Source organism: Salvelinus namaycush, chromosome 6, assembly GCF_016432855.1.
Source record: "Salvelinus namaycush isolate Seneca chromosome 6, SaNama_1.0, whole genome shotgun sequence".
Lineage (NCBI taxonomy): Eukaryota > Metazoa > Chordata > Actinopteri > Salmoniformes > Salmonidae > Salvelinus > Salvelinus namaycush.
Window position 1 is genome coordinate 17,681,610 of NC_052312.1, and position 24,958 is coordinate 17,706,567.

General features: G+C 40.2%; 1 protein-coding gene across 1 annotated transcript; it reads right to left on the bottom strand.

Annotated features, from left to right (window-relative positions):
• Nucleotides 1–3,769: 3,769 nt before the first annotated feature.
• Nucleotides 3,770–23,259, bottom strand: LOC120049702 (interferon-induced very large GTPase 1-like). The gene is made up of 6 exons (XM_038996053.1): nt 23,172–23,259; nt 20,703–20,794; nt 10,594–10,720; nt 9,858–10,109; nt 9,487–9,747; nt 3,770–9,386 (listed from the first exon to the last, which is right to left on the bottom strand). Exons 1-6 carry the CDS (start codon nt 23,254–23,256, stop codon nt 4,711–4,713), a joined length of 5,493 nt encoding a protein of 1,830 aa, XP_038851981.1. The 5' UTR covers nt 23,257–23,259; the 3' UTR covers nt 3,770–4,710.
• Between the last annotated feature and the right edge of the window lie 1,699 nt (nt 23,260–24,958).

The window sequence follows — 24,958 nt, forward strand, 5'->3', positions numbered from 1 at the left end:
TCTGAATAAAAGGGAAAAGGCCATTCTTGAACATGGGGTGAGACATTCTTACTAATTTACTAGAGAACCATTTCGGATTTAAGTATAACTTTTGTATGACTGATGCCTTTAGTGAGAGGTCTAATGCTTAATTATTTAATCATTTCTGCCTTCCGAATTCATATTCATTATATGAATAGGACCTTTTCATTTTGTTTGGCTTGCCATTCCAAATATAATTTAATATTTTTTGCTCATATAATTTAAAAAGCAGGTCGCTAGGTTTAGGCAAAACCATAAGCAAATAGGTCAACTGTGATATGAGTAAAGAGTTAATCGGGGTGATTTTCCCCCACAAATAGACAGGTATTTTCCTTTCCATGGTAGCAAGATATTATCTATTTTTGCTAACTTTCGAGAATGTATTTCTTTCGGGATATGTATACTGAGTATGTTCACATCCCGGTCAGACCATTTTATTGGTAAACTACACGGTAATGTAAAAGTAGCATTTATATAGTACACTTATCATAATTTGGTTTAAATCCAGAGGTTAGAAAAAGTATCTAGATACTCTGAGGTTGTGGAGGAATTATAATTGTGGATTTAAAAGAAAACATGAATCAATGTACAATGACACCTTTCTTTTTAATGTTAACTAGCTAACTTTAGCTGTCTGACTTTATTAGCCAGCTAATTTTCACACCATAAACTACATTATTTGATCAGTTAAGTTGGCTAATGTGGCTCAACATTTTTCTGGCTAGCTAACAGAGAATTTGATCCAGCAAGCAAGATACTTAACAACGCTAACAATACTTGTTCCACAACACTTTCTCCCTCACCTCAAACTTTCCAAATGCCAGTTGTTTTTCGGTTACAGCCCATGAAGTACGCTTCATCACCTTTTCACCCCCGTCTCCGTCATCAGACTTCTCACCTACCTCTTCGTTATAGTTCAGGGGACGCGCTGCTATAACTGATGACCTGCCTTTCCACTCTCTTTCCAGAGCGTGCGCTGATGCTGTAACTAGCAACTTGGTTGTCTCTTCTCTCTTCAGTCGCGTGCTGCATTCTGTTGTTAACTATCAACCAACTGACCGGAGCTAGCCAAAAGCTAACCGGAGCTAGCCAAGAGCTAACCGGAGCTAGCCAAGAGCTAACCGGAGCTAGCCAAGAGCTAACCGGAGCTAGCCAAAAGCTAACCGGAGCTAGCCAAAAGCTAACCGGAGCTAGCCAAAAGCTAACCGGAGCTAGCCAAAAGCTAACCGGAGCTAGCCAAAAGCTAACCGGAGCTAGCTAAAAGCTAACCGCTTTTCTAACATTTTACAGTACAACAATTACAAAAGTTCTTAAACATCACAGTTACAGCATTAAACTCTCTAAACACTTAGGATATTGTCAGGAGTCTTTTTCAAAAAAAAAATGTTCAGGAGTTAATGCGTTTTTCTAGATCAAAGGAATGCACCACCATCATTTAATTTTACACTCAACATGCTTTTTTTGTCTAGTACGAAGTTATACAATTACTATGTTGTTCAAAACATTACATTCACTTCAACAGGAAAGTTACAAAACTATATTGTGGTATTCAGTGTATTGTTGCACTTTACTGACATGTAACACAGGCTAAATGATGAAACAGGAGAACGTGGCTTCTCTTTCAAAGGTTCAATCAATCAATCAAATGTATTTATAAAGCCCTTCTTACATCAGCTGATGTCACAAATTGCTGTACAGAAACCCAGCCTAAAACCCCAAACAGCAAGCAATGCAAGTGTAGAAGTACAGTTCTCTAAATTATGAGAACACACTGGTGCAGGATCGCATATAGTCCCAGTGCAGAGCGAACACGTCTCACTGACCCCTACTGGCCAACAGTAGTATAAATGCTAAATGGCTAAATCTTGGAGGACTGGCATTTCAGTAAAAGTATTCTAACCCCAATACAAAGAAACAATACATAAACACAAATGTGACCATACATTTTGTGTGTGTCACATTTAAATCTATCAAGTTGTTTCAGATCTACACATGTGCCTAGGAAGGAGGGGTTAGGATTTCTTCTGGACAAGGCCTAACTATACTGGCCCAATAAGCACATTCCCTAGAGATATCCCTTATTGGGACAGTGGTTAGGGCGTTCGTCATTGGCCGCTAGGGGAGTCACCCTACTGTCTAATTTTAAGCAAGTTACAGTACCAGTCAAAAGTTTGGACACACCTACTCATTCAAGGGTTTTTCTTTAATTTTTTACTATATTGTAGAATAATAGTGAAGACATCAAAACTATGAAATAACACATATGAAATCATGTAACCAAAACAAGTGTAAACAAATCAAAATATATTTTATATTTGAGATTCTTCAAAGTAACCACCCTTTACGACAGCTTTGAATCCTGCAAGAACCTGTTCTTAATGATGCAACTCCGTTTTTTGCCAAAGTAGAGATGCTGAAAAAAGTATTTGCCGCTCTACATACGTCTATATCGAGCCGCTAACACAAGTAAAGGTCCAGTGCACTACTTTTGTGAAAATATATATTTTTTAAAATTCAATTTTTTTAATTAATATTTTCTTTTAATTATTAAAATGTTCAGGGGGTGCTGCAGCACCCCCAGCAACCCTACTTCCCGCGGCTATGCTTTCCATGACATAGCTTTCACCTGGTCAGTCTATGATCCCTTATTGATGTCACACACGTAGATGAAGTGGAGGAGACAGGTTAAAGAAAGATTTTGTAAGCCTTGAGACATGGAATGGGCCTTTAAATGGGGTACGGTAGTAGGTGCCAGATGCACCAGTTTGAGTGTGTCAAGAACTGCAACGCTGTTGGGTTTTTCACACTCAAGTTTCCCGTGTGTATCAAGAGTCAACATGGGCCAGCATCCCTGCAGAATGCTTTCAACATCTTGTAGAGTCCATGCCCTGATGACTTCAGGCTGTTTTGAGGGCAAAACGGGGTGCATCTCAATATTAGGAAGGTGTTCCTAATGTTTTGTACACTCAGTGTATAAACTGTATTCTAGTCAAGGTCTATCCTATAACTACTGCTGTACACCTTTTCTATTCATATACTGCCAATAATGTCTATACACACCATCATATAAATATATATTTATGACTGACATTGCTTGTTCTAATATTTATATATTTTATTTATATATTTATTAATTCATTTCTTTTTATTTTTTGGATTTTAGTGTATTGTTTTGTATACACTATACATACACAAAATATATGGACACCCCTTCAAATTAGTGGAATCGGCCATTTCAGCCACACAACAGGTGTATAAAGTCGAGCACACAGCCATGCAATCTCCATAGACAAACATTGGCAGTAGAATGGCCTTACTGAAGAGCTCAGTGAGACTTGGCACAGTCATAGGATACCACCTTTCCAACAAGTCAGTTCGTCTAGGAGTAACAATGGCCCAGCCGCGAAGTGGTAGGCGACACAAGCTCACAGAATGCCGAGTGCTGAAGTGTGTAAAAATGGTCCTGGTTGCAACACTCACTACCGAGGTCCAAACTGCCACTGGAAGCAACGTCAGCACAATAACTGTTCGTTGGGAGCTTCATGAGTTTTCATGGCCATGCAAGAGCACACAAGCCTAAGATCACCATGCACAATGCCAAGCGTCGGCTGGAGTGGTGTAAAGCTGCAATGCATAGTGCCAACTGTAAAGTTTGGTGGAGGAGGAATAATGGTATGAGACTGTTTTTCATGGTTCGGGCTATGCCCCTTAGTTCCAGTGAAGGGAAATCTTAACGCTACAGCATATCCTCACTTGAAAATAAATGCTGCTTTTTTGGGGGGTATTCAAAGCAAGCCATTTTCCCTTTAATACAAAAGTTTACATAGAAGCATTCACCTCAGTTGGTGTAGCCTACTTTGTTTAAAGACATTCATAGCCAGAGTGTTGACTGCACCTCAAAGACTCACTGTTAAGATAATTTGCCATTGATATAATATACAAGAAAGTGATTAATTATTATGAAATACAATTGGTGTGAAATACTTATACAGTAAGAAGCATCAGGATGCTTGTGTGTGTACGTCTTCTGGTTATAAGTATTATACACAGTCTAATAAAAAAATATTCAGCTAATACAAATAGCTACTGATATTTCACAGGGGAGAAAAAAACACAATAGAATATTTCATATCAAAGTGTCTTTGGAAAGTGAAAAATTCAGAAGTATTAGACTCAGAACAATATAATTTAATAACCAAAGTCAATGGTTTCAACACTTTCCTGAATAAATGTAAGTAAAGAATGCCTTGACTTTACCCAGTGTTACAGCAAAATGAACCCCCATTCACCACATAAGAACCAAAACATGTAGTGAATGCTAGCACAAATAAAAACTAAACGTGACAAGAAAACATCTCTTGAATTATGACCATTATTCCAATGCAGATTCTCAAAATATACATACATTAAAAAAAATATCAACACATCATTAAGTATCAATGGTTGCTAAACTTTGATTATATGCAAAAATAAATGATTATTGCTGGGACAGAAAAGTAACTGAGGCAAAGTGTATGACACGTTATCATTCCAGCCACCAGACTCTTCTGCTTAGTGATGAAGCAGATGTCTTGTATTATTAATTTATGTTCTTTGTTTACTATTAAATCTGACAATTTTGTTTGACTATGGCCTGACACTTCATTACTCTTCAAGATGCCACTCTTCTTCAAGATGATGAAGAGGCTCTCAATTAATGCTAAAAGACTCTCTAAGGCTGTTTTCTGCCTGTTCCTTTGTGATCCGTTTCCAGGCGGGGGGGATATCTCCAGGGTGTGCGACATACTGTATGGCAAATTCCTTGTTGAATTTTGCCATCACATATTTCCAGTAGTCTGAGGCCTGTATGCTGGGATCTGCAGGGATATGCCAGTTGGGAAAAATCTCTCTGTACTTTTTTAAAGGCTGAAGTTCTTCATTTGTCTCGTAGCATTTGAATGAACCCTCACTAAACACCGCAGAGGAGCAGATGTCAGTGCAAAGTTTCATTGAGACATTAAACCTGAACTGACCAAGTCCCTGTGGTCTGTGTATTGAGGCACAGTGCTCATTGTGGGCCTCCCCTCCTGCCTCACATGGTGCCCCGCAGAATGGACACTGCTTCCCGCAGCCAAACACTCTTGTGAACAGCTCGTTCTGAGGCTTGATTTTCTGTCTTTTCAATTTCGTTTTCACATCCCCTGCTTTTTGGAATTCTTCTGTCAGAGATTGTTCCATCTCCACCACAGATGTTTTGAGCCAGTGGGCAAACTGTTCCTGTTTGGAATTGTTGAGGATCATAGTGGCTTCCAACGCATCTTGGGGAATGACCAGCTTCTCTCCAAGTTCCCTGCATATGTCCTGAAGGAATTCCTTTATGTTGTCATTCTCATTAGTCTGTGCCTTTGAGATTGCCTCATTGATTACTTTGATAATCCCATTGAGTTGATACTTCTCCAATTCAAACATTTTGTTCCCTTGTGAAAAGCGTTTCAAGATTTCATTCAAAATCCAATTCTTGACAAAAGCTTCATAGTGACAAATGTAGCTCACATAGTCGTCAAAGTTGAATGCTGACAGCAGTTGCTTCAGGATAGAGTACTGGAAAAATGTCCGAGAGCTGAATTGAAAGGCATTCTGTCCCGTCAACATGACATCAACAATTTCTAGACCCAGAGAATTGGTGACACAGGCTTCTACTGCAGGTCTGAGACACAGGTTGGTGAACTCTGCAGCTTTCTTCTGACACTGATCTTGTCCACTGAACAAGTCTTTGAAGTCTGCCAAGTATTTACCTTTGAACTGTTCAAGGCACCAACGAGGATTGTTTTCACATATGAACTGTTCATGCATTGCTTGGAAAGCCCTGGATGCAAACCCACAAATGTACAATTTAATGGAGAGTTCAAATTTATTGCTTGTCCCAAGATTTCTGTTGGCTTCCAACTTCTCTTCAATCATGTGCAGGATCTCTTGAATGTATGTGTCATGGTAGTTTGTCTTATTTTGAACAGTCTCTCTCACAAATTCTTTGCATTTGTCTATGAGGTTGTCTGCCATGGCCTGGGTTTTTCTTGTGTTCTCATTCATGTAAATGCTATTCACTAACTTCTTTAAGAACCCCCCTGGAGAGACTATGAAGGGTTTTGTTCCATGATCTTCAAGTTTCACATTGTTCAACTTTTCATTCACTGCCTTCTGCATCATGTTAGACCGGAGCTGGCTTAAAACATGGCTCACAATGTCTATTTTCTTCAATCCTGTAAAAGAGAGCTCCTGCACAGTTTCCTCCCACACTTTTTCAAATTCTCTGTCAAGCTCCTGATCTGGCCTCTGACATTTGTTCTCTCTGCAGTTCTCAACCAACTTCAGCACCTTCTCCTCCATCACCGCTGTGTAGTTCTTCTTGATTGTGGCAAGCTTGTTCATTCCTTGTTGAATCTCAACATCAGCGCCCAGTTTACTCAAAACAGAGTTTTCTATCTCCCTTTTAAGACTTTTGGTGCTGTTTGCGAAATCCTCTCTGTATCTCTCCACCAAGTAGACATGTCCATCTGCCTGTTCAAAGTACTTGGTTAGGTTGTCAAGAAGGGTCTTCTCCCATTGGACGAGTTCTATGGAGGCTTCACTTTTCAAATGATGGAGAAAATCCCTCACGTCTCCTGTTTGATATTTCATTGCTATTGTTCCGAAGTTGGAAATCCTCGTTTCAGCATTTGTCATCCATGTGTGCATGTGCTTTCTGAATGACCATTCCCACTTACTGAACTCAACACACAGCTTCATGTAGGCCACCAGGCTGTTTCTGAAGCTGAAGATGAAGTTTTCATACTTCACAGCATTCCACAGGCTTTTTGTCCACTCCAGAAAGTCCAGGATGTTGTTCCCAGAGGCTTCACAGTTCTGGAAGACCTCGATCATGTTCTTTTTGAACTCGTATACAGACTCGCTGTAACCGGCGTTGACGGGTGCCATTGGAGGGTTTCCGTGCCAAAGTCCAGGGATGTACCAGTTACCAGTCTCTGGGTTGTACTCCATCACATCAGTGAAGCTCTTGTTCTCCTCCTTGTTTTCCATTCTGGCTGCTGCCTGGGTCATCTCGTTTAATTGCTCCAGCAGCATTTTCCGGTCTCTCATGTTCTTATCATGTGCCGAGACATCTGCCACGTTCTGGTGGACAAACTGACACTTGGGTTTCTTTCCCACCTCTTTCATCCGGAGAAAAGCGTGGACCACGATCTGCAGGATGTCCTTCATCTCGGTCGAGTTCTCCATGGCAATATTGATTATAGTGACATCACTCAGCCCGACAACAAGTGTGGCTAGCTCATTGTCATGCTCGTAGCTGTCATCAAGCTGTGCCAGCTCTGGCGACTTCAGCCCTTCTGTGTCGATGATCACTAAGAAGTCGCAGTTCAGCTCCTTTTTGAAGTCGTCTTTGACTTTGATGAGCAGCATAAAGGCCCCTCTTGTGCATCTGCCGCTACTGACTGCGAACTGCACTCCAAACATTGTGTTCAATAGAGTGGACTTTCCCGTGCTCTGAACACCTAGAACAGTTACCACCAGGATCTTGCTCTTCGGTTGCACCAAGACATTGAGCTGATGCAGCACATCACTCACCCATCTCAGAGGTATGTTAGACGCGTCTCCATCCACCAGCTCCAGAGGAAACCCATCCAGAAGCAACTCAGCACATAGTCTGGGCAGGTGCTTCAGTTGTTGCCTTGACTCTTCAGTTTCTTCCAGTAAGACTGCAGATTCATACAGTTGACCCATTTCACGTAGGAAATGCTCAGTTCCCAAAGAACTGTTTGAAATCTGTCTGTCAAGGTCTGCAATTTCATCTTTGTTTTCAGATGAATTCTGAGACTTTTCTTTGTACAGCTCTCTAAGGCCAGAAAGGTTTTTACGAGCCATATTGTCCAGGTTCATTCTCATCCATTTCAAGAAATAGGTCCTTTCTAGCCCTGTGCTTGATATTGCATTTATGAAGCAGGTCATTGCCTCTGAAATGTCATATCTCCTTTGCTGTTCCCTAAGTTGTCTCTTGTCTGTTTGGAGTTCACTTTTGTACATCTCCAGGTTCTGGTTCCCAGCTTTCCGCAGTCTGCATTCCTCCTTCTCTATACGTGCCAGCTCCTTCCAAATCTGTCCTTGCAAGGGAAGCTGACTTTCCTTATACTGTGGTGTGTCGTAAATTTTTGACGTGATTGCGTCAGCATTTATCTTGGCACTCTGACATTCTTTGTAGTCCTCATCAACCAGTATTCCAAGCTCATGCGCCACTTCAGCCATCTGCTCCAATGGCATTTTGGACTTTGAATTCTTAATCAACTCACCAACTGTGTTTCGCAGGTTCTTCACAAAGTCTGCCTCATTCATCTGTTTGGTCTTCAGGATGATGCTGCTTTTTTTCAAGTTCAACTCTGCTGCTGTTCTCTTCAACGCATCAATGCTGAAGCTCTTGCTCTGTGTGTTACCCACTAGAAACAATTGAGCCTTGGTGTGTTGGCTGGTCAGTAGCTTGTACTTGGTGTCCAGGTTGTCAAAGAACACAAAGACTGCTGCAGAGGTCTGGCAAAGAAAGGAATATTGTGTTTCAAAAGAACGGATGTCCCCTCTAAGATTGGTTACAGCAATAGCTTCACCAAAAATATCAATGTTTTTTTTCCCACTTGGGAGGTACCAGCTTATCTCAACCAATCCGTTGGATATTCTCCTTGGGCTATCGCCACATTCCATGTCGTGGTGGACAAACGTGTCGTGATACTGTTGAGGATTACTCAGCAGCTTGTTTAGAATCAGAGACTTGGACAGAGAGCACTCGCCCAATCTGACAAAAGAGACCATGGGGAGGTCAGAGAGAACAATCCTGTCTTCAACAAATCCTCTGGAATCTGCCAATGAATGCGGTCTGAACTTCTTGACAATGTCTCTCATGGCCCAGAGCATTAGCGTACACTCTTCTGTGTCACAATTGTGGAGAAGCAGGGGCACTGAAAACTGACACATTGACATTTTCAAAACCATCTCTTGCTGGAGAAAACCATTGGAACACAGAAAGAGAGCAGTCACAATGTCTAAGGGGTTTACAACATTACTAGAGTCCAGGTTATCAACCACACTCTCCAGATCTAGATCTATGTTGCAAAATGAAGCATCACAACTTGCCTCGCCTCCTAATGAGGTACATTTCACACTCCTAGCAGTCACATTCACCATCATTAACCTCTTTAGGAAAATCCATGGCAGGGCTGAGAGAGTCTGAGCAGGTTCATCGGTGACAGTCTTTTCATCGATCTGCAGCACGGTGCTAAGGTCCAGCTTCTCTGTGTAGTGCTGCTCCAACCCCAGGTCCAGCAGCAAACTCTCCAGGTGGGTTTCTGTGGCGGGAAAGAAAACAACGGTTTCAGATCTGACCTCCTTGGTTGTCAATCAATCGATTGTAAAACATCCTCCTGTCCCACGTTTTAACACACTCACTTGTGCGGCCATATGTCACAGCCGACTTGCTTTGGGTCCCGTTCTTCAGCACCGTAGAGACGTGAAAGGAGTACTTGACACCTGGGCTCAGACTGGAGAACGTCAGGGTGTTGGACTCTGTTGTTATCTTCTGGACTTCCTCCCCATCACAGGAACAGGTCACGAGACATGCCTCAGTGACACCAATCGGTTTGTCCCAACCCAGAGATACTGATTCACTGCTGACTTGGTCAATCTTTACTCTTTCAGGTGGCAGAGGTTCTACAAAAAGGACAAAAAGGGCCCAATTCAATTACAACTTGAAGAATGAAAACAAGTCAAAACTATTTTTCCTGTAATGCAAGAGGAAATGTTTGAATCATTGCACTTACTTGTATACATGGACATTGTGGTCACCGCGCTCAGATTCCTATCTTCTGTGACCGATGTGACGCTGAATGTGTACTCCGTCCCTGGATAAAGGCCTTCCACAACAGCGCTGTTGGAACCTTGGATGGAACGGATCTCTCTCTGGGTGTTGCAGGAGTAGGTCAACGCGTACCTCCGGTCAGAAGGGCGCCAGCTCAGAGAAACAGAGTCACTGCCAACATAGTGAACTGTTATCTCTCCGGGGGAAGTGGGCACTGTGGAAGAGAGCAAAAAATGTTTGAATAACTTGCACATATATACAAGAAGAAATATATAAATGTTTCATCTCTGGGCTAGGAAATGAGATATAGCAGCCAATCACAAACCTGAAAATATCTTTCAACTATACATAAGGAGTCTTCAACACAACTCTTTTCAGGCATGAAACGTTTATAAATACATGCTATTATACTGCATCATCCCTACTGTTGTTATGCTATAATAATAATAGTAAAATAATAACAGTAGTGAAATAGTGATAGTGAAAAACGAGTGAGATTCTTTTTAAACAGTTAGAACCAGTGCTGATCGCCGTTCACAGTGAATAAAGTAACGTTCCTTCAATGTTCAATGCAAATAAGCATACATGCAGTGTTTGTGAAAGGAAAGCAACTGGTAATGATTTTTATGAAATTATAAAGTATACGGTTGTCAAAAATTCAGAGGTACAGAATAATTCCTCTAATATTATTGAAGTACCTGCTACAGCAGCATCCATCTGTTGAGATGGCTCTGTCTCCAGACTGTCAGCTTGTACTCTCTGAGATGTGTCCTCATCTTTCCCAAGATATAAGTCAAGGAATAGATCACTTGCATCTTGGAAGTCCTTCAATTCAAAAGTAAAACGTCTAGTCAATTGAATGAAAAAAATGTCATAGAAATTTACCACACTGCAAATTGCAATGTACTTGATAAAAGAGTGTACATTTTAAAGGACAACCACAATATGTACAGGGCCTGGTGAAAGTCAACAAGGGCGATTCCATGCCAGGAAAGCCCGAAAATACTTTTGGTATCTCAGATTGTTGGCAGTTATCACATAGAAACTTGGATGTTTGATATACCTTTTAAATGTTTGGAAAATCATGATGAAAGTGGCCCTTTTTTCAGACCTATACATGACTCCTGTAAGATCCTATGACCCATGAACTAACTGTACCTAATACAGAAAACATCCTGGTGTGATTATACTCCTTATAGTGTGCTCTAAACTATGGAGGATGTCTAGATTCTGAAATACAATTCTTCACATATATATATATATTTTTAAATACGTTTGAATTGTGTCCACAAATGTACCCTAATTTCCATTACATGTAAATAGTTTTATGATTAGTGAACGCCAAAATGTAGTTTGTTAGATCATTCTCCCTGACTTGCCTAGTTAAATAAAGGTTTAAATAAAATAAATATTAACTGAAAAAGTAGCAGAGCACTCATTTTGGAAATATGTAAAAAAAAAATATGCAAAATCAAAGAGTACTTTTGAGATATTCATATTTTTATAATGGTGACTAAATTAATGTGACATTTTTTTAAATCTAGACATACTCCATATTTTAGAGAGCTCTATAAGGAATAGATAGACAACATCTTGCTGTCAATCATTTGCGGTTCACGGATCATAGGGTCTTACAGGAGCCAGGTATACAGTGCCTTCGGAAAGTATACAGACCCCTTGACTTTTTCCACATTGTGTTACGTTACAGCCTTATTCTAAAATTGATTAAATTAAAAGAAATCCTCAGCAATCTACACAAAATACCCCATAATGACAAAGCAAAAACAGTTTTTTTTGTTTTGTTTTTTTAAACGTTTGCAAATGTATTAAAAGTATAAAACAGAAATACCTTATTTACATAAGTATTCAGACCCTTTGCTACGAGACTCGAAATTGAGATCAGGTGTATCCTGTTTCCATTGATCATCCTTAAGATGTTTCTATAACTTGGAGTCCACCTGTGGTAAGTTCAATTGATTGGACATGATTTGGAGAGGCACACACCTGCCTATATAAGCTCCCACAGTTGACAATGCATGTCAGAGCAAAAACCAAGCCATGAGGTCAAAGGAATTGTTTCTAGAGCTCCGATACAGGATTGTGTCAAGGCACACATCTGTGGAAGGGTACCAAAAAATGTCTGCAGCATTGAAGGTCCCCAAGAACACAGTGGCCTCCATCATTCTTAAATGGAAGAAGTTTGGAACCACCAATTCTCTTCCTAGAGCTGGCCGCCCAGCCAAACTGAGCAGTCGGGGGAGAAGGGCCTTGGTCAGAGAAGTGAATGCCAAAATGACAACCATCTGCAGCGATCCACAAATCAGGCCTTTATGTTAGAGTGACCAGACGGAAGCCACTCCTCAGTAAAAGGCACATGACAGCCTGCTTGGAGTTTGCCAAAAGGTACCTAAATACTCTCAGACCATGAGAAACAAGGTTCTTTGGTCTGTTGTAACCAAGATTGAGCTCTTTGGTCTGAATGCCAAGCATCACGTCTGGAGAAAACTTGGCACCATCCCTACGGTGAAGCATGGTGGTGGCAGCATTACGCCGTGGCAGTGTTTTTCAGTGGCAGGGACTTGGAGACTAGTCAGGATTGAGGGAAAGATGAACGGAGCAAAGTACAGAGAGATCCTTGATGAAAACCTGCTCCAGAGCGCTCAGGACCTCAGACTGGGGTGAAGGTTCACCTACTCCGGGATGCTGGCATTCTAGGCAGAGTTCCTCTGTCCAGTGTCTGTGTTCTTTTGCCCATCTTGCATCCCGGAGTCGCCTCTTCACTGTTGAGACTGGTGTTTTGCGGGTACTATTTAAAGAAGCTGCCAGTTGAGGACTTGAGGCATCTGTTTCTCAAACTAGACACTTTAATGTACTTGTCCTCTTGCTCAGTTGTGCACCGGGCCCTCCCACTCTTTCTATTCTGGTTAGAGCCAGTTTGTGCTGTCCTGTGAAGGGAGTAGTACACAGCGTTATACGAGATCTTGAGTTTCTTGGCAATTTCTCGCATGGAATAGCCTTCATTTCTCAGAACAAGAATAGACTGACAAGTTTCAGATGAGAGTTCTGTAACGTTCGTCTTGTTGTGAATGAACGGACCAAGGCGCAGCGGGTGATGAATACATAACGATTTATTTAAAATGACAGACGAAACACGAAAACACTAGAACAAACTACAAAACAATAAACGAAGGCAACAGACCTGAAACAAACGAACTTACATATAGACGAAGAACGCACGAACAGGAACAGACTACCTAAAACGAACGAACAAACGAAACAGTCCCATGTGGTATACACTGACACAGGAACAATCACCCACAAACAAACAGTGAGAACAACCTACCTTAATATGGTTCTCAATCAGAGGAAACGTCAAACACCTGCCTCTAATTGAGAACCATACCAGGCAAACCATTTACCCAACATAGAAAACACATAACATAGACTACCCACCCCAACTCACGCCCTGACCAACTAAACACATACAAAACAACAGAAAATAGGTCAGGAACGTGACAAGTTCTTTGTTTCTGGACATTTTGAGCCTGTAATCGAACCCACAAATGCTGATGCTCCAGATACTCAACTAGTCTAAAGAAGGCCAGTTTTATTGCTTCTTTAATCAGCACAACAGTTTTCAGCTGTGCTAACATAATTGCAAAAGGGTTTTCTAATGATCAATTAGCCTTTTAAAATGAGAAACTTGGATTAGCTAACGCAACGTGCCATTGGAACACAGGAGTGATGTTTGCTGATAATGGGCCTCTGTACGCCTATGTAGATATTCCATAAAAAATCTGCCATTTCCAGCTACAATAGTCATTAACAATGTCTACACTGTATTTTTGATCAATTTTATGTTATTTTAATGGACAGAAAATGTGCTTTTCTTTCAAAAACAAGGACAAGTGACCCCAAACTTTTGAACGGTAGTGTAAGTCAGGACTGAGTCTGCACCACGTAGGAACACTCAAATTATTGTGGTGGCAGCATCATGTTATTGGTATGCTTGTCACTGGCAGGGACTGGGGAGTTTGTCAGGATCAAAGTAAATATGAAAGGAGCAAAGCCATTTTAGAAATAATTTTAGCAGCAATCAGGTCTCCAGAAAGGGATTGATCTAGGGACACACCAAGATAAGATACACTTGTTTTAGATTCAATCTCCTTGCCTGTACAGTTTACCGATATCTTGTCAGCCCTAAGCAATCTAAGTTTTGTTCCAAACAAAATCGATTCAGTTTTTCCCAAATGTAGTGACAACCAATCTCTAACTAAATGCAATTCCTTACTCAGGGTCTCCTCTATGTAAACTGTATCCTTCCCTGGTACCAGTATGGCTGAATCATCAGCATAAAGCAATAGTTTGCACTTTACTGTATCTGGCACATCATTAACATATATAAGAAATAAGAGAGGTCCTAAAATGTATCACTGCGGTACTCCACAGGATATTTCTTTCGCCTCTGACAGAACATCACCAACATCACATACTTGTGTTCTGTTGGTCAGATAAGACCTAAACCAATTCACTGCTACATCATTTAGACCCACGCATTTCAGTTTCATCAGGAGAATATCATGGTCCACAGTGTCAAAAGCTTTCTGCAAGTCTAACATGACCATACCGGTAAAGTTCCCCTTCTCACTTTTCTGGTTGATGTGGTCAAAAAGGTGGATAAGGCAAGTACCAGTGGAATGAGCTGTTCTAAAGCCAGATTGTAGTTCATAAACAAGTTTGTGCTCAAGAAGGTATCCCTCAAGTTGATTAAAAAGTAATCTCTCAACAACTTTGAATAAGGTGCTGAGGATTGACAAAGGCCTGTAGTTTCCTACATTTGTTTTACTGCTCTTCTTGTGGAGTGGAACCACCCGGGCTGTTTGAGATCCTTGGGAAATGTACCACTACTAATAGAAAGGTTTACAATATGCATTATCATTTTAGCAGTGACACAAGCACTATCCTTTATGAATCTTGCAGGAAGGTTATCCAGCCCAGTTGCTTTGTTTGTGCTCATTAAGCATAGTAGATTGGAAACTTTGTCCTCGGTTATGCTATGGTAAAAGTTGTTAACGAAAGACTGGCCAGTGTCCAGAGCATGTGGGTAACTTCTTAACCAGAGATGAGGCTATAGTGGTAAAAAATGTGTTAAAATAATTTGCAACCTTTGCCTGGTCATAACATAAAACATCATCAATATCCAGGCCATAAGCTAATAACTACAGGAACATTAAAAGAACCATAAAAAATAATTGGGGAATCATCCAAGGTGATACGCTACTACGCCAAGTCTTCCCTAAGCCACCAGTCATAAACTTTAAGAGATGTCTTACCCTAACTGACAAATTAGTCCACAGCTATCTTCCTGGTGACTCTCAAAAAACTTGGCTAGACCACAAACCCAAGGGCTCTTTAAATGAAACCATTTCAGAAATATTGCACAGAAAAAGTATTTTGTTGACACAGCTTCTAAAATGGAGTATCACGTCAAGCATTTCATTAACTGCAAAACCACTCATGTCATCTACAGATTGGAATGGCCACAGTGCAAGGTGTTCTACATTGGACGGACAAAGCGATGCCTTCAAGACCACTTAGCGGAACACAGGTACGCCATACAGGTAGGCAATGAAGACTACCCCATGGCAAGGCACTACAAGTCCTTACACCATGGCAACCCTGCCTCCCTACAAGCTATGGGTATTGATCATGTTCCGACCTCAATTAGAAAAGGGGACCGTCTTAAACAACTAAACCAAAGGGTACGTTTTTGGATTTACAAACTACAGACCACTAAGTACCCTGGTTTAAATGAAGATATGGATTTCTCACCTTTTCTGTGGGGTCGTGATAGGTCCATTTGCTGTCATCTAGTGGACATTTTGCTCTATTGCCCTCAGCTATGTTTAGACTGTTGTTGTCCATGTTTGCTGTCTTCCAGTGTACTATGGAATAGATGGCTTTCCTTTTCTTGGCACTTTGCCCAGTCATATTTAAGTTTAGAACTACCTCTCTAGGCGTTCTGATGCTTCTAGCTTGGAGTAAAAAAAATTATAACACATCTACAGTATTTCACTTTTTAAATGTGTATAGTATTGCTTACTAGGTGTTGTCCAATCAATTTTGTAACCACTCCCTCTTCTAATTAGGACTGATTGGAAAAAGCTGTTCAAAAGAGGACATTGTATTATAATTTCTTTGTACTCCCTGACGAAGGCCATGCAGCCGAAACGCGTCGGATTTTTAAAACTTTGTTTCTATTGAACATGCTAGAAGTCGACCGATTAATCGGAATGGCCGATAACTTGAAATCGGCCCTAATTATTCATAACAATCGGAAATTGGTATTTTTGGACACCGATTTGGCCGATTTTATTATATATATTTTTTTACACCTTTATTTAACTAGGCAAGTCAGTTAATAACACATTCTTACTTTCAATGACGGCCTAGGAACGGTGGGTTAACTGCCTTGTTCAGGGGCAGAACGACAGATTTTTACCTTGTCAGCTCGGCGATTCGTTTTTGCAACCTTCCGGTTACTAGTCCAACGCTCTAACCACCTGCCTTACATTGCACTCCACGAGGAGACTGCGTGGCAGGCTGACTACCTGTTACGCGAGGGCAGCAAGAAGCCAAGGTAAGTTGCTAGCTAGCATTAAACTTTTAAAAAACAATCTTCACATAATCACTAGTTAATTACACATGGTTGATGATATTACTAGTTTATCTAGCGTGTCCTGCGTTGCATATAATCGATGCGGTGCCTGTTAATTTCTCATCGAATCGCAGCCTACTTCGCCAAACGAGTGATGATTTAGCACTGTCGTTGCACCAAACCTAACCATAAATAGCAATGCCTTTCTTTAAAATCAATACACAAGTATTGCATATTTAGTTAATATTGCCTGCTAACATGAATTTCTTATAATTAGGGAAATTGTGTCACTTCTCTTGCGTTCCGTACAAGCAGTCAGGGTATATGCAGCAGTTTGGGCCACCTAGCTCGTTGCGAACTGTGTGAAGTCCATTTATTCCAAACAACGACCGTAATTAATTTGCCAGAATTGTACATAATTATGACATAACATTGAAGGTTGTACAATGTAACAGCAATATTTAGACTTAGATAAAATACGGAACGGTTCTGTATTTCACTGAAAGAATAAACGTCTTGTTTTTTCTAAATTATAGTTTCCGGATTCGACCATATTAATGACCAAAGGCTCGTATTTCTGTGTGTTATTATGTTATAATTAAGTCTATGATTTGATATTTGATAGAGCAGTCTGACTGAGCGATGGTAGGAAGCAGCAGGCTCGTACGCATTCATTCAAACAGCACTTTCGTGCGTTTTGCCAGCAGCTCTTTGCAATGCTTCAAGTATTGAGCTGTTTATAACTTCAAGCCTATCAACTCCCGAGATTAGGCTGGTGTAACTGATGTGAAATGGTTAGCTAATAGCGTTTCAATCGGTGACGGCACTCGCTCTGAGACTTGGAGTAGTTGTTCCCCTTGCTCTGCGGCTTTTGTGGAGCGATGGGTAACGATGCTTCGAGGGTGGCTGTTGTTGATGTGTTCCTGGTTCGAGCCCAGGTAGGGGCTAGGAGAGGGACGGAAGCTATACTGTTACACTGGCAATACTAAAGTGCCTATAGGAACATCCAATAGTCAAAGGTATATGAAATACAAATGGTATAGAGAGAAATGGTCCTATAATTCCTATAATAACTACAACCTAAAACTTCTTACCTGGGAATATTGAAGACTCATGTCAAAAGGAACCACCAGCTTTCATATGTTCTCATGTTCTGAGCAAGGAACTTAAACGCTAGCTTTTTTACATGGCACATATTGCACTTTTACTTTCTTCTCCAACACTTTGTTTTTGCATTATTTAAACCAAATTGAACATGTTTCATTATTTATTTGAGGCTAAATTGATTTTATTGATGTATTATATTAAGTTAAAATAAGTGTTCATTCAGTATTGTTGTAATTGTCATTGTTACAAATAAAATTAAAATTGTCCGATTAATCGGTATCGGCTTTTTTTGGTCCTCCAATAATCGGTATCGGCGTTGAAAAATCATAATCGGTCGACCTCTAGAACATGCCATACAAATAAAGGCATTTTAATTAATTATATGAAGAGTGCCTTGGTCCTCCTTTCTTTTTGATTACCTTATGGGGAGTTTTTGAGACAAAGTCCTTTAAAATGTTCCACAGTTTACAAGGCTGATGTAAATTGTCATTAACAGCGTCTATATAATGTTGGGATTTGGCCTTTATCCATTTTGTATCTAGCCTGGTTTCTACAGTTTATATAACAGTCATAATCTTGTTGTAGATTTGTCCTTCTGAATCTGGCTAGGTTTAAGATCTCGGAAGTGATCCATTTCCCTGACCGCTGTTTGATTCTAATTCGTTTCATCGGAGCCAGAGAGTCGAGTGCAGACAGAAACCAGATTTTTTTTAACATACCAAGCTTGGTCAACATTATCACAGTTTAGTACATGAGACCAATCCAAAATTCCAAGGACCCCTACAAAATGTTATTTTGAGTATTGTTTCATAGACCGTACCTTCATGTATTTATTACTTGGCTCTAGTAGCATTTTGGATTTCTTACGGGTACAGCAGGTTACCATATGATCACTAAAACCAATATTTAAGACTCCTGACTGGCAGACGTTCTCTTGATCTGATACAATTTTTTAAATTTAACTAGGCAAGTCAGTTAAGAACAAATTCTTATTTACAATGACAGCCTAGGAACAGTGGGTTAACTGCCTTATTCAGGGGCAGAACGACAGATTTTGACCTTGACAGCTCAGGGATTTGATCCACCAACCTTTTGGTTACTGGCCCAACGCTCTAACCACTAGGCTATCTGCCTAAAGTTGATTTACTATCAATACACACCCGGGGTGGCTCAACAATCAGTTATTTTAGTCCAAATAACTGATTAAAATTAAACAGGGCTTTTTACTAGTGTACTTTTCTTTGCAACTCCAGTGTAGAGTTGGCCTTGTGTTGTAGGTTATTATCCTGCTGAAAGGTGAATTTCTCTCCCAGTCTCTGGTGTAAAGCAGACTAAACTAGATTTTTCTCTAGTATTTTGCCTGTGCTTAGCTCTATTCCGTTTCTTTTTATGAAAAAAATAACCTCCCTAGTCCTTGCCGATGACAAGCACACCCATAACATGCAGCCACCACCATGCTTGAAAATATGAAGGGTGGTACTCAGTGATGGGTTTGTTGGACATTCCCTAAACATAATGCTTTGTATTCAGGACATAAAGTTTATTCCTTTGCCACATTTTTTGCAGTTTTACTTCAGTGATTTATTGCAAACAGGATGCATGTTTTGGAATATTTTATTCTGTACAGGCTTCATTTTTTCCCCCTCTGTCATTTAGCTTAGTATTGTGGAGTAACTACAATGTTGATCCATCCTTAGTTCTCTCCTATCACAGCAATTAAACTCTGTTACTGTTTTATAGTCACCATTGGCCTCATGGTGAAATCCCTGAGCGGTTTCCTTCCTCTCCGGCAACTGAGTTAGGAAGGACGCCTGTATCTTTGTAGTGACTGGGTGTATTGATACACCATCCAAAGTGTAATTAATAACTTTTCCATGCTCAAAAGGATATTCTTCTGTTTTTATTTTTACTGATCTACCAATAGGTGCTCTTCTTTGCGAGGCATTGGAAAATCTCCCTGGTCTTTGTGGTTGAATCTGTGTTTGAAATTCAGGAACATTATAGATAATTATATGTGTGGGGTACAGAGATGATGTAGTCATTAAAAATATGCAACATATCATGTGAATTGTTAAGCCCATTTTTACTCCTGAACTTATCTAGGCTTGCCATAACAAAGTGGTTGAATACTTAATGACTCAAGAATTTTTTTATGAATTTGTAAAAATATCAAAAAACATAATTCCACTTTGACATAACGGGGTATTGTGTGTAAGCCACTGGCACAAAATCTAAATGTAATCCATTTTAAATTCAGGCTGTAACATAGCAAGATGTGGAAAAAGTCAAGGGTTTGAATAGTTTCTGAAGGCACTGTATAGCGTTTTACAAAAAAGATTGATTATTTGTGTCTCTGAAATGAAACCATCAGGTAATAGATTGTAAACAAATACGTGTCTGTCATTGAACAACCCCATGTCATGATTAGACAGTTAAACACACCGTTCTTTAAACAATAAAAGCTAATTTACCAACATTTCTGGCAATGGATATGCATTTTGGAAATAAACTATTCATATATACAGGTAACTGACAAAATAAAGGAAATGAGGGATACAAAGGATGCCTTTACACAGGCAGCCCAATTCTGATTTTTTTCTCACTAATTGGTCTTTTGACCAATCAGATCAGCTCTGAAGAAGATCTGACGTGAAAAGATCTGATTGATCAAAAGACACTTTTTTTAATATCATAATTGGGCTGCCTGTTTGTTTAAACGCGACCAAAGTGTATTAAAAGCAGGTGTGGTTCCTGAGTTAATTATGCAAATAACATCCCATCATGCTTCGGGTATGCATGTATAAAAATGCCCAGTTACCCATTATTTTGGCAATGTCCCCAATCACTTCCCTGGGGCATTGGGATATTATTTAGACCAGAGGAAAGAGTGCCTCCTACTGACCCCACAAAAACACTTCCAGCAGCAGCTGGTCTCCTATCCAGGGACCGACCCGGACCAACCCTGCTTAGCTTCAGAGCCAAGCCAGCAACACATTTCTATCTGCAAAAACCTCAGTGTGAAGGAGCAACGGCACACCCTACCTCTTCATCTGAGGAGCTATCCATTGGCAGGGTGTCTTCAGTCGCCCCACTCCTAACCCGGTCAAAGGTCACATCGTTTAGACTGCAAGGCTCTGAAATACGTTTGGGGTAATAGTGTTACAATGCCAATATAATACATGCTGCAGCACATGAAAAAGTTGGTGAAGCATTACCAGATGCATTAGATCTCACCAAAGGGAAAAAGCACTAACTGTAATATAGATAATTATGCCATTTATCCAAAGCGACTTACAGTGGTCCTGGGGGGGACACTTTAGCTAAATTGTTTAGCACATAGATTTTGTTCTAATGTTTGAGTCACTCAAATCACATGAACACTCATAACAAATGATAAAATGTGTAGAATTGTAGGAATTAGCTTTAATACGGCAAAATAATGTCTGCAATCCATGACAAAATGTGTATAATTACAGGAAATAAGCGTTAAATCTGCAAAATCCTTTCTCTGCCAACAAGAGGGGTATGAACAGTGCTAGTACCCATAGAAATAGACGTGGCACTCGCCCAGCGTGCAGGGAGTGGGGGCGCAGGATGTTCCCCAATGCTGGAAGGGGGGCCTGAGTGAAAAAGTTTGGGAACCCTGAACTAAGCTACAGAGGACCATCCCTCAACACTGATCCAGGTCAGATAGTTTCCCCCCCACACAGGGTTAGAATAGGTTGATCCTAGATCAAAAACTAAGAAGGGGGGGTAATAATTATAATTATTATATCGGTCTGCTAATAAAGGACTAGTAACTACTTTTGTCAGCACCCACTTCCTGCTGCTATTCCAAAAGGACAATTCCCGTAGATGGTCCCATAGAGAGAACTATTTTTTTAATTCCTAAAAATACACTTTCGTTATGACCTTTGTACCGAAGTTAACCATATCATTTCCCCCCCCCCCAGTAATTTTCTTCAAGGTCGATTTTTTTCTTCTTCTTCTTCTCCTTCTCTAACAGCCGAAGATATTAACATTTAATATCCATCCAATGCCTTCTATGCTTCTAGATGACGTGGTTTACGTTGTCGCTGGTCACGCTTGCTCCAGTGCGCACTGAGTGCTGGCATTACCTGCTCTAAAGCATATGACAGCGACTACGAAGCGGCGTATACGATCGTGAGTAGACACTGTCTCCAGTTCATATACACTGAGTGTACAAAACCATAGGAACACCTGCTCTTTCCATGACATAGACTGACCAGGTGAAAGCTAAGATCCCTTATTGATGTCACTTGTTTAAATCCACTTTAAATCAGTGTAAATGAAGGGGAGGAGACGGGTTAAAGAAGGATGTTTAAGCCTTGAGACAATTGAGACATGGATTGTGTGTATGTGTGCCATTCGGAGGGTTAAGAGGCAAGACAAAATATCTAAGTGCTTTTGAACGGTGTATGGTAGTAGGTGCCAGGCGCACTGGTTTGAGTGAGTCAGGAACTGTGTCAAGAACTGCAACGCTGCTGGGCTTTTCACACTCAAGTTTCCCGTGTGTATCAAGAATGGGCCACAACCCAAAGGACATCCAGCCAACTTTACACCGTGTAGAGTCCATGCCCTGACAAATTGAGGCTGTTCTAAGAGCAAAGGGGGGTTGCAACTCAACATTTTACCTTTATTTAACTAGGCACGTCAGTTAAGAACAAATTCTTATTTACAATGACAGCCTACCGGGGAACAGTGGGTTAACTGCCTTGTTCAGGGGCAGAACAACAGATTTTTACCTTGTCAGCTCAGGGATTCAAACCAGCAACCTTTCGGTTACTGGCCCAACGCTCTAACCACTAGGCTACTTGGTGCTCCTATAAGGTGCTCCTAATGTTTTGTACACTCAGTGTAGTTTATCAGTTACCGAACATAAAAGTCCCTGGGCAACTGTGGACAGGGCCTATACACTTTGCAAGGCAAAGATTTTGGTAATGATGTATATATAAACCCTGGATTGCTAATGGTATGTATTGGCCAATTAGCGGCTTTGAAACTACCAGTCGCCATATTGGTACTCCCCAGAACGAACAGTCTTCCATAGGAATTTATGGTATTTTAGTATTTCTTTGTTGAATTGGGGACTTAACATTAAGTACTTCAAAAAATCTATACTTTAAGGTATGTTTATGTTTAGTTCACATAATTTAAAAGAATGAATTAAGGTGTCTGTAACAGAATATACAAAACGAATGTAGACGTTAATAAATGCATTTCTCTAGCTTCCAAAATCTTTTTTACAATGGGGAGGAGTACCAAGATGACTGTCCAGTGGCTTCAATACAATGCCCGTCGTCAGTCATGCAGGGTTCACCATTGATACATTTTAGTTTATTTGTAAACGTATTCAATCTATTTGTGAATGTGAATAGATTGTTTTGTTTTTATAAATAGCGTTTTATATTTGGTAGTGTATTTTTAAGAATAACTGAGAAAAATACAGCCGACATATAACTTTATGACTTTAAAAAAAGGCTACCTTACCTCCCTCTTCCTCGACGACTGCTTTGCATCTCAAGCAAAACCGCTGTCCCACCTCACACAGCGTGTGACATCGAATACACTTCATTTTCCGAAAATGTCTGCCACAGAAAAACATCAATAATGTCCATAGCAGTCACGTGAAATGTTGTAGTGATTTAGGCACCCCATATAATTAATACAAAAAATTATGAATGCTGCATAATCGGATCATGAGAATGTTGAAAAAAACATAAACATTTGCATTCCCAAAAAGTATATTAGCCTCCAGTTAGCTTAGTTTATAATCAGCTATCGTTACTGTACAATTTCGTAGGCCTACGTGTTGTATAACATTCCCTTTATGTAATAAAGATTTTTAAAAAGGTTTCTATGTGATTTAAACCATTAAAGAGTTTGATAAGCAAAGTTTGATGACACACGACTCACCTTCTGATCACTCCGCAGCTCAATGACGGATAATCAAACGTTCGAGTGGGATGAACCATGTGCATGAACGAGAACCTGTTTTATCGTACATGACAACATTCATGCCATCATATTTGAAACATTTTCAGACCTTTACTGTATTAGCCTACGTTTTATTAGGATGTAATTAACGTGAAATATTTTTTTAATATCGTAATTTGGTTATAATTTGGTTCAGGCCATCTATGCTTCTCTTTCAGTTTCATTTCCTTGAAATGGGAAAGTAAGGGAATAATAGCCTGGTGAGGGAGAGGCAGCCTAGGAGGAGGAGACTGGAAAAAGTTTTCAATGGCATAGATTCAAAATCAAATCAAATTGTATTTGTTACATGCTGTCACGTTCTGACCATAGTTCTTTTGTATTTTCTTTGTTTTTAGTATGGTCAGGGCGTGAGTTGGGTGGGTTATCTATGTTTTGTGTTTCTATGTTGGGTTTGTCGTTTGGCCTGATATGGTTCTCAATCAGAGGCAGGTGTTTATCATTGTCTCTGATTGGGAACCATATTTAGGTAGCCTGTTTTCTATTGTGGGTTGTGGGTGATTGTTCCTGTTATTGTGTTCCTGTTGGTGTGGTTTAGTGTTCACTATTTCGGGACTGTTGAGTCTTCGTTTATTTCGTCTGTTTATTGTTTTGTTCTTTATTTAAAGTATTCAAATAAATATGAATACTCACCACGCTGCGTATTGGTCCGACATTTCTTACTCCTCAGACGAGGAGGACGAAGACTATCGTTACACATGCACCGAATACAATGGGTGTAGGTAGACCTTACTGTGAAATGCTTACTTACAAGCCCTTAACCAACAATGCCGTTTTAAGAAAAATAAGTGTTAAGAAAGTATTATTAAAAGAAACAGAAGTAAAAAATAAATAAGAAAATAGAAAAATAACATAATTAAAGAGCAACAATAAAATAACAGTAACGAGGCCATATAGAGGGGTACAGGTACAGAGTCAATGTCCGAGGGCACAGGTTAGCTGAGGTAATTGAGGTAACATGTATTTCTAGGTACAGGTAAAGCGACTATGCATAGATAATAAACAGAGAATAGCAACAGCATAAAAGTGGGGGAGGGGGGTCAACGCATAGTCCTGGTAGCCATTTGATTAGCTGTTCAGTAGTCTTATGACTTCTGGGAAGAAGCTGTTAAGAAGCCTTTTGGACCTAGACTTGGCGCTCTGGTACTGCTTGCTGTGCGGTAGCAGAGAGAACAGTCTATGACTAGGGTGGCTGGAGTCTTTGTCAATTTTTTGGGCTTTCCTCCGACACCGCCTGGTATAGAGGTCCTGGATGGCAGGAAGCTTGGCCCCAGTGATGTACT